This window comes from Suricata suricatta, chromosome 1, assembly GCF_006229205.1.
Source record: "Suricata suricatta isolate VVHF042 chromosome 1, meerkat_22Aug2017_6uvM2_HiC, whole genome shotgun sequence".
NCBI classification, from domain to species: Eukaryota; Metazoa; Chordata; class Mammalia; order Carnivora; family Herpestidae; genus Suricata; species Suricata suricatta.
Genome location: NC_043700.1, coordinates 114,671,369 through 114,684,033, shown reverse-complemented (window position 1 = coordinate 114,684,033; position 12,665 = coordinate 114,671,369). Strand labels below are relative to the sequence as shown.

Genomic DNA, 12,665 nt, shown 5'->3' with positions numbered 1-12,665 from the left:
AAATAAGACACAGATTTGTCAGATATGTAATGGAATATTTCAGCTCAGCAAGGGGAATTTAGAAGTCTTTCTCTGCTGGCTGCTCACAGCTACTGTGTCGGCCAACAACATCTGCTTATTCTCAGATGACAACAGTGCCAGTTAATTAGCCCTTGTTTTTGTTTTGACTATTGATAGACTTAAATTATACTCATATTGTCATGCATGACAAACACATAGAAAGGTTTGGCTTTGAGATAAACAGGGCCTTTCCTTTGCTGCAGTGACATTTGAACTATATATCAGAATAAAAAGCTTACAATAAGTCAGGAATAAAAAGTAGATCATCTAAATCAGATAATTAAAAACCATCTGATTAACGGTAATTGTGGCCTGAAAGCAAAACACTCCACGTTAATAGAAGTTTAAGTTGATTTATAAAAATGTAGACATTACTTATGAAAGAGACTGATGCTATACAAATGCCACTAATATCTCTTCAAGGTCTTCAATCCTCTTATTATCTAGACTGTTTTAAAGATTTAATGCTGTATTTGTTAGTATAAAGCATATTCTTTATATGAAATTGTTGAAGCAGAATGAATTTCATTCTTTTATGACCATTCAAAAGCTTTCCCTCTTCTGATCCTTGTAAATTGTCTTTCAACAATACTTACTAAAAGTCAAGCAAATGGTTTTTCTAGAAGCCAGAATAACATGTCACTTGTAGTCATTTAAATTGCAGAAAAGTTTGTTTCTTTGCAGTACATTTTGTGTAACAAGGCTTCTATTGAGGGGCCCAGAATAGTGTTCTGGGGGTGTTGGATATTTTCCTTCTGGAGACCCTGCTCTAGTCATTTCTGTTCCCACTTAAAGGCTTGTAGGTTGGAATTGATCATAGGCAAGAGATCCCTCGAGGGAAGTGTGTCAGAGATCCTTGCCTCTTCCTCTCCCTTCTTGCTTTGCTTTTCCCCTGGCTCCCCTATTCTCCACGTCTCTTCTCAAAGAAACACAGAGAGACACCAGTCAGTAATATAGATATGCCTGCTTGGTCTCCTTGAGTAGACATAATCCAGACATCAGGAAGCTAAAACCAAGATGATTATTTATATAATTCTTAAGGCTGGAAGTTTTGAAATACATTGCAAAGAAAGACATTTTAAAAATCAGTTTTAAACACACCATTCTGCTCTACTACACTGCCCTCACATCACTGAGGTGATTTGCATGGAAAGCGGCTTAGGTGGGCATAAAAGTCAAGGAGCTGCCTGCCGCTGCCAGTGTATTAGTTCCTGGGCTTTCCATAGAACTTCAACCAACATGACATTTTGATCCCTTGTGTCCAAGAAGTGATCAAGGTTGATCAGTCAGCCTTTGACAGAAGAACTGGCTCCCGATGGAGTGGCAGCTATAATCATACAGTTTTGTTTTTTAGAAAAGTGGTACACTGAAAAATAATATCATAATTATGTATTTATGAAGTGTTGGTTTCTACAAACTGGAGATTTGACAATGATTGCTAGAACAAATCATTATATTTTAAAAAAGAATTAAAAATGCACAGACTCTATCAACCAAACGGATTATGAAAATTCTCAATCCTGTTATCATCTTAATGAATGCAGTACGGAGTGTCATAAATGCCCTCACATCCTTGCCACATAGTGTGAATTACAACTAGAAAGACCAAAGAGATGGGAAGCTGACTTCCCTTTAATGGGGTCTGATATGTGGGTCCTTTGTTCCTTTCTCACTTATCGCAAATGTCTTTCATTAGTGAGTTCTCATGTTCAAGTAATCAGCACCCAAATATTCATAATTATGGGAAGACAATACCATTGCCATTTTCACAGTCACATTATGATATTTTAGTGTGTTGAATATAGTAATTATTTATTAAAAGTAACACATGAAAATATGAATAAAATATCTTTATGTACAAAGTGGCATGGCATGATATCTACCTAATATTTAATAATACACTTGCAAATTGTCCCTGCATTAACATAGTACAAAACAATAAATACAAACATTAGGTAATATAAGAACACCAAGAAAATAGGAAAGTCTCCATGGATATGAACTGTCGGGTCTGGAAACTTTACTCAGGGGAAGGTCATGTCATCAGGGAACTCACCTACCTGGGCTGTCAGGTAATCTGCTCACAAAGGTCCTTCCTAAAACTCCCAAGAACGTTCCTATAAAATGCAGTAATGTGCTTTTTTCACATCTCAAATGACAGGAGAGGCCCAGGCTTCTTTTAGATTCTGTGAAATTATTGCATGCCACCTGGACATCTCTTTATTGGGACAGGTGACTGGCAGACTGGAGGGCAGGACGGGGCATCAGGAATGAGTCCACGAAGCTTTCTCCCTTGCCGCCCCTGGAGCACAGAAGCTGAAGATTAAGCCTGTGGGGGGAAAAAGTTCAGATTGCAAGACAGTGCAGAGTAAGAGATGCTGGAGGGGCCATTTCTTGTTAAGAAATGTTAGTGACTGACTGAATTTTTTCTACCCGATGGAATCACTTGATTGTCTCACAAGCACTTCAAACTCATTGTGTCTGGAGGGAAAACATTGTATAGTAGCCGGACCCCCACCCCATTCACGGTTTCCCATCTCCTGGCTTCAGCTACTTGCAGTCGGCCTCGGCCCAGAAGCAGAAGGTCCTTCTTCTGACCTATCAATCCGTAGGTCAGTAGTAGCCCAAGACTACTTCAGAACACCTATGGCATTCACCTCACTTCATCGCATCAAGTAGGCATTTTATTATCTCACATCATCATAAAAAGGGAGAGTACAGTACAGTAAAATATTTTGAGAGAGAGAGACCACATTCACATAACCTTTATTACAGTTTATTTCTATAACTGCTTTATTTTGATATTAGTTATTGCTGTCAATCTCTTACTGGGCCTTATTTATAAAGTAAGCTAATCATAGGTATGTATGTACAGGAAAGAAACAGCATGTATAGGGTTTAGTACTGTCCATCGTTTTAGGCATCCCGTGGGGTGTCAGAACATGCCCCCTCTGGATAAAGGGGGGGCTACTGTACTGCCTGCCAAGCCTGTGCCGTCTCACTGCACAATTCAAATCTCTGCTCTGACCTCCATGATCCACCCAGGCACTCTGGAAATGTGGGCATGTCTATACTTGTAATCCTCCTCATTCCCCACTGCCCACATTCAATCAATCACCACCTCTGGAAAAGTGCACCTTCCAGACAGTTCTCTATTCTGCTTTTGCCTCTTCAGCTCCATCCCTACTGTGCCTGCAGAACTGGCGATGCCCTTGTGCCTTTCCCAGAGGAGACTGCAATAGTCTCCCAGCTTCTCTGCTTCCAGTCTTACTCCTTACACTTCCTTCTCTTGAATTAATCTTTACTAAACACTCAGTGATGTGTCTCAAGCACAAATATCATCATATTCCTCATCTGATTAAAGTCCTTAACTCTGCCCTATCATTAATGGGACACAGCTCAAGGTCTGCTTCTTGGGGTGACAATGTGAGTAAGACATTTAATGGCAACTTTCACGCTTTGCTGCTGTGGGCTTATCAGGGTGAAGTGTGAACAGACGACTCTCCAATTCTCCTATACTAGAAGGAGAGAAGGAGAGCCAGGGCTTTGTTTTATCACTCTGGAATTTCTTCTTTGCAATGCAGAAAAAACTTTCTGTGTTGGCCCCCAAAGGAGCACGAGATGGAGGCATCAGTGCCTAAGTGGGAAAAGGGGGAAAAGGTCTGACCTGGCAGGGCTTGCTTAGATGTTGTGCTGCCGTTGATGGCAGTACTGGTGGTTCCCAAGAGTCTGGGTGGGGTGCACAGTGGTAAAGACCTGCACGCTGCTCTTTCATGGCATGCTTGGTGGAAGCAGGGACTTTGGTAGAGTTAGTTGTACTGCTGCCTCACATGGGGGAAAGTTAGATACTGATGGCCATGGTAGAGAATGGCTTGGAGAGCAGGGAGTGGCCAGAGGATCCACGCCTTAGGCTACGAAAGGATTGTAGAACAGAGTATTTCTGATGTACTCCCAGAGTATCTGCAACTGATAGATGGTCCAGTGTATGCTAGAAGGAGCACAATGATTCTAGGCATGACTGTGGAACAGATGCCTCTCCTAAATTTGGAACTAATTTCCTGGGTATTTTCCATCCAATGTTGCATTTGTGGGGGGGGACTCTCCCCAAATGAGTAAATGTCTTGATGGCATTAATGAAGGAGGAAAGAATCTGATTTTATTCTGTTTAGGAAAAATAAGTATTTCATTTTTATTTTCTGACATCCTTGATTTACCAAGGAAAATAAGATCTCCCATGGTCTGGTGTCTTCTACTGCTTCAGCCTTATTTCCCAGCCTTTGTGGCATTGACCTATATCTTCTGGGCCAGTGGTCCTCAAGTTATATATGGTGAAGGACTGAACTGGTGTTTCAAAAAGTTCTAATCAGCAGCAAACTGATATCAAAAAGATACAGTAACATGAATAGAATGTTGCAGCAATATCAGATTGCTATAACAACTTCTAAGTGCTTATACTCATGTTCTACACTTAATCAGAACAGTATCAGCGGTTCACTGACTAAGCAGCAGACATGCATAGCACAGCACTAAGCCAACCAATTACTTATTATTTTTTTCATATACATGCAGTTTCTTATCCTGTAAGTCTCAGCTCAAATACCATCTTTTTCTAAGCAATTTGCCCTTCAACTTCAAGGTACCAGGTCTCACTTTACATACCACTATCTTATTATTCACCTTTATTAAAGTAAAATTATCTTCCTTACATGTATTTCTCTTCACTTCTATAAGCCCCTGGAGGACAGCAACATGTCATGAGCCTTTTTACACTTGTCCTTGAACTTGGCAAAGAGCAGGGTCTCTGTCATGTTTTGTTCAACTGACCCCTATTCTTCTGTAGGTGAGTCAAGAGTTTGCAGCACAGACAATCTAGGTAAACACCTGGATTTATATGAATAAGACAATGCTCACGATTAATACTGTATATATTTTTTCAAGACTCAGCAAGTAATATGGGAATAAACTGGAATTTTGGTCAGAATATATGCCACATTGAAAGTCTTTCTTGAGAAATGGATTTTGCTTCATTAATGATTTTTTTCATTAGTTGGCAGTTTCAGATTGAATGTCCGGACCAATACCAGTATTTGCTTCCTTTCCAACATTGTAATCTCTCCAAATTTAGTGTGTTGTCTTCAATTACAATAATGCAGGACTTTAAGGTCACTGAATGTCTCACAACCTTGAAATTTTATAAATTCATGATTCTTATAAAGAATAAAATGATCACTTCTGTAATAAAGTATCATAATAGATTCTTTTGCAACACTGACTACACTTTATAAACAAAGAAGCAAAATAGTCTTAAAGGAAAAAATCTTTCTGTCCTGATTTTATAAATGTGAGCCCAGTGCAAAGCATTATTGAGAAGTTTGTTCAAGGCCATACCTAGAATCGGAAAGTAAATCTCTTCTTTTTAGTCCCTGCTATTCATCTTAAAATGTAAGAAAAACAATTGAAAAACATGTTATGTCTTTTGAAAGTTCACAGAGATGCTTTTAGATGATCATGGTACCATTGAGAAATGACAGAGTGAATTGTATCTGGGAGAAAAATGAAAATAGGGAACATTCCATAATGCTGAGGGTCTGTGGGATGAGACTTTCACACAAGCTACTGGTCTTTCCAGACCCTTGGGTCTTGATCTGAGACTCCCACCACTTCTTAGACTGTCAGGAGGCTTGGAACAAAATGGAGGGGGACCTGCTGGTGAGGGGGGGGCCAGCAGCAGGGGTTCCCTGCCTTCCTGTGCCACAGAACTCATCCTGGAACAATCAAATGCTTTCCGTTGAGTTTAAAATTGTCCCCTTCCTTCCCCACTAACCTATTTCTTGAACATGTTGGCATGTAATTAAAAAATCATCTTGAGAATTACTTTTGCTCAGTTATGTAATGTCATTGATTGGATGAAGCATTATTTACTTGAAATTTCCATATCATTAGATATTTAAACTGTTTCTACATGTTTAGTACTATACTTTGTATATTAATCTTTAATCATAATTAAAATAATGTCCTTATAAAAATTTCCTAAAAGTGAAGTTATTAAGTCAAAAATGTACATCCTTTAAGTCCTTTAGTGAAAACACTACCAAACTGTTCTTCAGGGAGATTAATCAAACTTATACTTCAAAATGCAGCATATGATATTATTTACTTCACTCGTATGATTCTTAAAAATTAGAAAAAAGGGTTTAATAAATTATAATTGTTTTGGTATTATTTCACATTTTTAAAAATTTTACACTAACTCTTCTGTAATTTTATATTATCATTTCTATTTCTCCTCTATGAGTTGCCTGTTCCTAGCCTTTGCTCATTTTTCTATTTCCTAATCTGTATAAATGTCTTTGCTATATTTAAGATGTTAATTATTTTATTTCATGTTTATGACAAACATTTTCCCAATCTGTTTTTTATTCCATAATTTTCTGTATGATAATTTTTTGTGTTTGGAAGTTTTAAGTCATGATGTGGTAGAATTCTTATCTATCTTTTCCATTGAATTTACCTATACTGTTTTGTTTTTTAAAAAATTTTAATCGGTTACTTAATAAAACATACATAATTTTTTTCTGTCTCTTTTTTTTGCATTTAGTTTTTTATACATTTCTTCCATAGAGACATTATTAGCTACTGTCCCCACCTCCATGCTCATTACTGACAAATTTGTTCAGACCATTTGTTGGCATCAACAATAAAAGAATGTACTTTCCCTGCTCCACACTTTTGCATAGAAATTCTGGCCTTAGCAGCAGTTCTTTATGACAGCAAATCGATTCCTTTAGCTATGTCATTCTTACCACTCCGTATCATAAGAGAATTAATCTCAGAAGAAGATAACAGCGTATTTGCATTATAAATGAGCCCAAATATATTTAGAAATGTATACTACAAATATATCTCTAATCTTTGATTCTGGTGGTCTTCAAAACTTAACAGAGGTTATTTCTGCATTAATAGCTATTTTGAAGATGGTACCAGCTAACAGATGAGACCAAAGTGAATTTTACAGGGGAAGTTTAAGCTAAAATTATTCTTTTCTTATTCTTAAAAAAGTTATGATCCCTAAATGGAACAATCCATCTGCAGCTAAAGGATAATATTTTATTGAAACCCTTACCAATCTTCCTCTGGTTGATGTAAAAGTCTCAAGAGATTTTGGAATGTGTTTGAATTGATGAATCAGTGGCAATCATACTCACATAGCTTTTAATTTTTTTCTCTAATTATTATCTTATTTCTTGTGTGTGATTTCATGTTCCCACTAGGCAAAGCTTTGCAGAGGGCAGGGATCATAGATTGTAGTATTTTGGAATTTTTTCTGCCCTGCCAAGTCACATTAAATATAATGCTCCGCACAAAATAGAGGATTGATATATGAAGCAGCAAGGATTAAATGTATCTATAATTTAATTTTGAGATGAGAAATTTTAACATTGTGAACTTTTCTATATTAATGTTTGCTACTCCCCATAGTTCCAAACTTCTCAACTTGTTTTCCCAAAGTTTCTGATTCTGATGACTACATTCCTATTTATTCGGAATCTCTTGAGTTGATATATGATTTCTAATTAATAACCTAGAAAGTCATTACTCACTGGTTACTACATTCAAAGTACAATGATTGCCAAGAAAAATATACTTAAAAAATGTAAGAAAAATAGTAGAATCGACATGTCAAACTTGTTTGTTCCCGTTCTGATCTTTACTCTTCAGAACATGGTTATGTAATTCCAAAATTACAGAGAAGAGTGACAAAAGCTACTTATTTCTGAAAATTAAAAGACATGAAATCAAAGGCTAGGAATACTTTTTTAAGTGTAAAAATAGAAATGAATTGGAACTGAACAAAAGTTAATTTTGTTCAGCTTGTTTGGGTCACCACCATCCCTTTCGTCTGTGTACCTTTTCTTTCCAAATGAAAAGAAGACTTTGTGTTCTTCCAAATTGGACAGTCAGTCACTAAGAGTTGAGCATTTTGATAATTTAGAAAGCATCTTTTGACTAGCCACAAGGTTGAAAGAAGCCCTGGCAGGCATGCGAGAAAGCTTTCCATGAGCTAGGTAGGTTTGGACCGCCCATCTCCACAAACTTCTTAAATTTCTCAGCTTCTCCAACTTTGCATCTAAAAATGTCCATCACGAAAGGATAGGCAGACTCTCAGATTCCTCTCTTTCTAGTCCACCCTTGGTGGCTAGAAAGGGATAGAATCCGATACTGGTGTTCACATCTGGATGGCAGTCCTCTTTCTCCAACTCCTGCTACTGGCCAGAGGAACATGGCAAGCATCACTTATTCTGCAAGAACCCTCTAAATGTCCATAACAATACTGCATTAGTAGCTGGGTAGTGGCCATAGGTAGTGGGCCCAAAAATAATATCCCTCTCAGAGTGCCTACCATTGTGGTCAGGTCAATTCTGGGCATATACGTATTTGTTTGCTCTTTTGCTTTTTTACTGTTAGTTGCTGAAGGGTGAATTCTTCTGCAGGTTCTAAAAAGCATCAAACACTAATTGTGAGGACACTTAATCAGTGCACCTTGTGAAAACTAAACTAAAATTAGAAGAAAATATCCTTGCTCAATTCTAGGAAAGCAAAAGACAATCCCATGCTAAACCGAGAGGATTAATTCTAGCAGGTGAGATACTGGCCTGAGCTGTTTTACTGAAATAGGAAATGTATGTGCATTGCACGAACTCCCGGTCAAAGCACAGAACATGCAGAATAGCAGTGTTGCTTGTAACCATAGTTTTGAGAGGTTTCAATTATTTATTGATTCACAATTGCTGCAATGAGATTGCTCATTTGCATCTGTTCTCATAGAGACACTGGTGGTCCCTTAGCTAGTTTAGCAACACTATGCCTTTGTGACTGGCTGGGTACCAGAAACCGCAGCTGAGACTACCTTTTTGGATCACCTTGTTTCAGGTGCTTTGTGTACACATCCATGGTTCCTGGACCCACAGGGAAAGGATATCCTGGTGCAGTCTTTACAGAGAAACGACAAATGGACCTCCTTACCTGCCTTCTCTGAACCCTGTGCCCTGCACCAGTCTTTGGCTGGGATGCATATCCTAACATTAGCACAGCTGCTCTATCATAACTTTTTTCTTGTAATAAACTAAGTCTTTCGAAGTAATCTAAGCTACTTTACTCTAACAAAGCAGATATTACTAATGAGCATCCTAGTGAATGAAAATTTAAAAAAACTTACATATTTATTGCCAAGTGTGGAGAAGTTCATCAAGCTGTCAGTTCTTGGTTTTTCCTTGTGCAGAGTGCTCACCTATAAATGGAAGATAGGTTTTGATCTCTAAGCTCAGAGAGTAGATAAGGATGAAAATAAGGTTTCTTGGCTTGTTTTTTGTTTTTCAAGGAAAGTCCAGTTTCCCTGCAAGAATGTCATTAAAGCTACAGTCTGCTTCTTGGTATGGCCTGGAAATTGTTCACCAAGATTTATGAGCTTTTTTCCACCATCATCTGTTTTCACCCTAAAGGGGCAATGCCCAGCTAATGGCCTGGGTGCAGAGGGTGTGAATTAGGAAGTGATAATAAGAAAGGCATTCTGGGGGAATGAGTTACAGCCTTTTGCTTGTTCTTTGAACCTAAGCAAAACTGTATTATATATTTAAGGTGACATTTTATCAGGAAGACATTCTAGTGTCCTCGGTTTAAAGACTTGGGCAAAGAGTTTGTGAAAAGAAACTTAAAAGCCAACATAAAGTCTTTGGTAATATACAGAGTAATAGATGGGGCATTAGTCAAAATAACCGTGTTATTCCATCATCCAGTATAAAGATAGACATTGACCTAGGATGATGGGAAGCAGAGGACCCCAAGTGTTTTTATGTGCCCCTGAATTCATAATGAACACACTTCACACTACCTGCGTCTTTCAGGTAGATTCCGGTATCAACATCAGTCACACTATATAACAGCCATATGGGTCAAAGTCTCCAGCTTTGAGAATAAATGTCATTGTTTTGCTCCAGCTTTGATCTGTCTTTAGAAACCTGTCTTCTGGGAACTCTGTTGAGGTCACCTGTCACTGGCACTGTCATGGTGATAAAAAATAGTGCCAGAGACCCAATGAGGAGAACCACCTGGGGCTCCCTTTGAAGGACCCCTTAGGTGCCGTGCTCTGAGAAATGCCGGGTACAGAGTGACAGCTCTCCTAGCTGCTTTCCAGCATGACTCTTTGTTCACTATCGTTATTTTGCAGACATCACAGCACCTCCTGGAATCTATGGCTATGAAGTACAGGAATGGGAAGTGAACAAAACAAACGTTTATTGAACCCCTACTGTTTGTCAGAGTCCTGTCAAGCAAAGCATATGAAAATTGTTCCAATTCTTAATATCTCCCTCTAAGTTCTGTCTAATAGGGAATAGAAAATATGAGAAAGATTCAGTTACAATATGAATTCAGTAGACTATAATAATGTCTATGGTAAAAGCAAATGAAACACACACCTAGAAAAGAAACGGCGGGAAAGAGATAAACCAATGCCATTCGCGAGTGTATTGTATTGTTTCATGAGAAGTTTTTAATTCTTTTCTGTTTTCTATTATGCATACTGTGGCCAGGTATTAAAATGGAAGTTTAAGGGGCTCCTGGGTGGCTCAGTCAGTTAAGTGTCTGACTTTGGCCCTGGTCATGAGCTCACAGCTTGTGCATTTAAGCCCCGCTTCAGGCTCTGTGCTGACAGCTCGGAGGCTGGAGCCTGCTTCAGATTCTGTTTCTGTATGTCTCTGCACCTCCCCCACTCATGCTTGCCCTCTTTCTCTCTCTCTCACTATCAAGTATAAATAAACATTAACAAAATTTAGTAAAAAATAAATAAAATGGAAGTTCAAGCCATGAAGAGCTTTTTGATTTGCCAGATGAAAACATAAGTTCAGAAGAGAAGACCACGTACACCTAGGCAGTCCAAGAAGCCTTGGTGGAAATGCAAGGAATGGGCAGATATTGAAGGGATGAGAAGACAGAGCTGAATCTATGTATGCCTTTCTAAATCTCTTAATCTTTTTGCTCATCTTTACACCTTTAATCATTCCTTCCTCCTATTTGTAAACATAAATAATAAAAAAATGACTGCACATTTAAGGAATAATTACCATAATACGCTAATTAGTATTAGTGTGCTAACAATATACTAATAATGAGTAATTACTGTAATGGTGAAGTGGCAGGGGGTGGGGGAGAGAAGAAGTGTTAACAGGGACCAAGACACCATCTCCTCCTTCAAAAGTGCTTTTCAGCAAGGTAGACTGGGACAGGAGATGAATGGTGCCCGGAAAATATGAGTTAGTAAGTGGTTCCCAAATGAGCAAGAGAAGTCTGGTGCACCATGAGAGGCCTTGTAGACATGCCAAAGTGTTTGAACTTCATCTTAGATCCTACAAACCTAGCAGTTTTCTAGGCAGAGGAATGTTATAATGAGTTCAGACTTGCTTTTCGTTCTTCCAAATGGTTCAATATCAAGTAGCACTTTATTTTTTTTACATTGATTTATTTATTTAGAGGGAGCGAGAGAGCGAGAGCGAGAGTGAGAGAGAGAGAGAAAGCGCGTGCAGGGCAGGGAGAGGAGAATTCCAAGCAGGTTCTGCACTGTCAGTGCAGAACCTGAGGTGGGGCACGATCTCATGAACTGTGAGATCATGACTCAACCCGAAATCAAGCATCAGAAGTTTACCCAACTGCACCACTCAAGTGTCCCTGAAATAGTGCTTTAAAATGAAATTCAAAGATTCTATGCTTTCTTTCTTCTGGGAAGTAATATATTCTTTAATAAGCAGTTTTATTCATAATTCCTACAGTCTTTACTATTGAAAACAAGACAATGTATATGAACTTCCTGAGATGTGATATGAGGAGCAATCATATTTAAGATGCATTTTGGCACATGTGTATATTTTGCAGTCAATCATGTTGATGTTTGACTTGGCAGGATTTCTTACTAAAGCTGAGTGGGATCTCATATGATCTCATAAAGGATTCCCTGATCTACTATATTTTGTGCTCCTTTGTTTCTGAAAGAAGATTCTTGTTGTACTCTAAGCGGCTTTTTCTTTTACATTGAAGAAAACCCCTAATTTAAATAATCAAATTTTAAACATTTATGGGTTACGTTTTCAGCAGAGGACCCTACTTGAGAGATGACATATTTAAAGAAAGCAAGAGGTGTGGATGGATAAACTACATGGCTAATCAGAGGAGGTTTTGGAGCAAAGAACTGTCTTATTAGGAGAAAATGACCAGAACAACAACTGTGGCTCATGGAGGCTTCTGGAAGCCCAGGTACTTTAGTATTCACTGGCATTTCCCCTGAAGGTAGGTTGCTATAGAGCTCTGTTTCCTTGGAAACATGATTTATTGACCTCTAAAATGGCACAATTTATTCTGAGATGTAATACCAGAGCTTATAAATTAAAGTACTGACCAATGCAATGAGTTCTTATGGCCATTGAAGCTCAAATTTCATTTTGTTACTGCTTAGGCACATTGACACTATATTTCTTAGGCCACAGAGCAAATAACATAAAATGGAACAGTCATCAATTCTGAGTGGTGGGTATTCAGATATTTGTTCTATCAAATTC

The 12,665-nt window shown here is 38.2% G+C and overlaps 1 protein-coding gene across 1 annotated transcript in view; it reads right to left on the bottom strand.

Moving 5' to 3' along the window:
* Positions 1-1,495: 1,495 nt before the first annotated feature.
* The window catches only part of EMCN (endomucin), a 103,534-nt gene continuing 92,364 nt past the window's right edge, over positions 1,496-12,665 (bottom strand). The window contains exons 12-13 of the mRNA XM_029921462.1: positions 9,278-9,349; positions 1,496-2,389 (exon numbers count right to left, since the gene is read on the bottom strand). Coding sequence (XP_029777322.1) covers positions 9,315-9,349 — 35 coding nt within the window. The 3' untranslated portion in view covers positions 1,496-2,389; positions 9,278-9,314. The remainder of the gene's footprint in view (positions 2,390-9,277; positions 9,350-12,665) is intronic.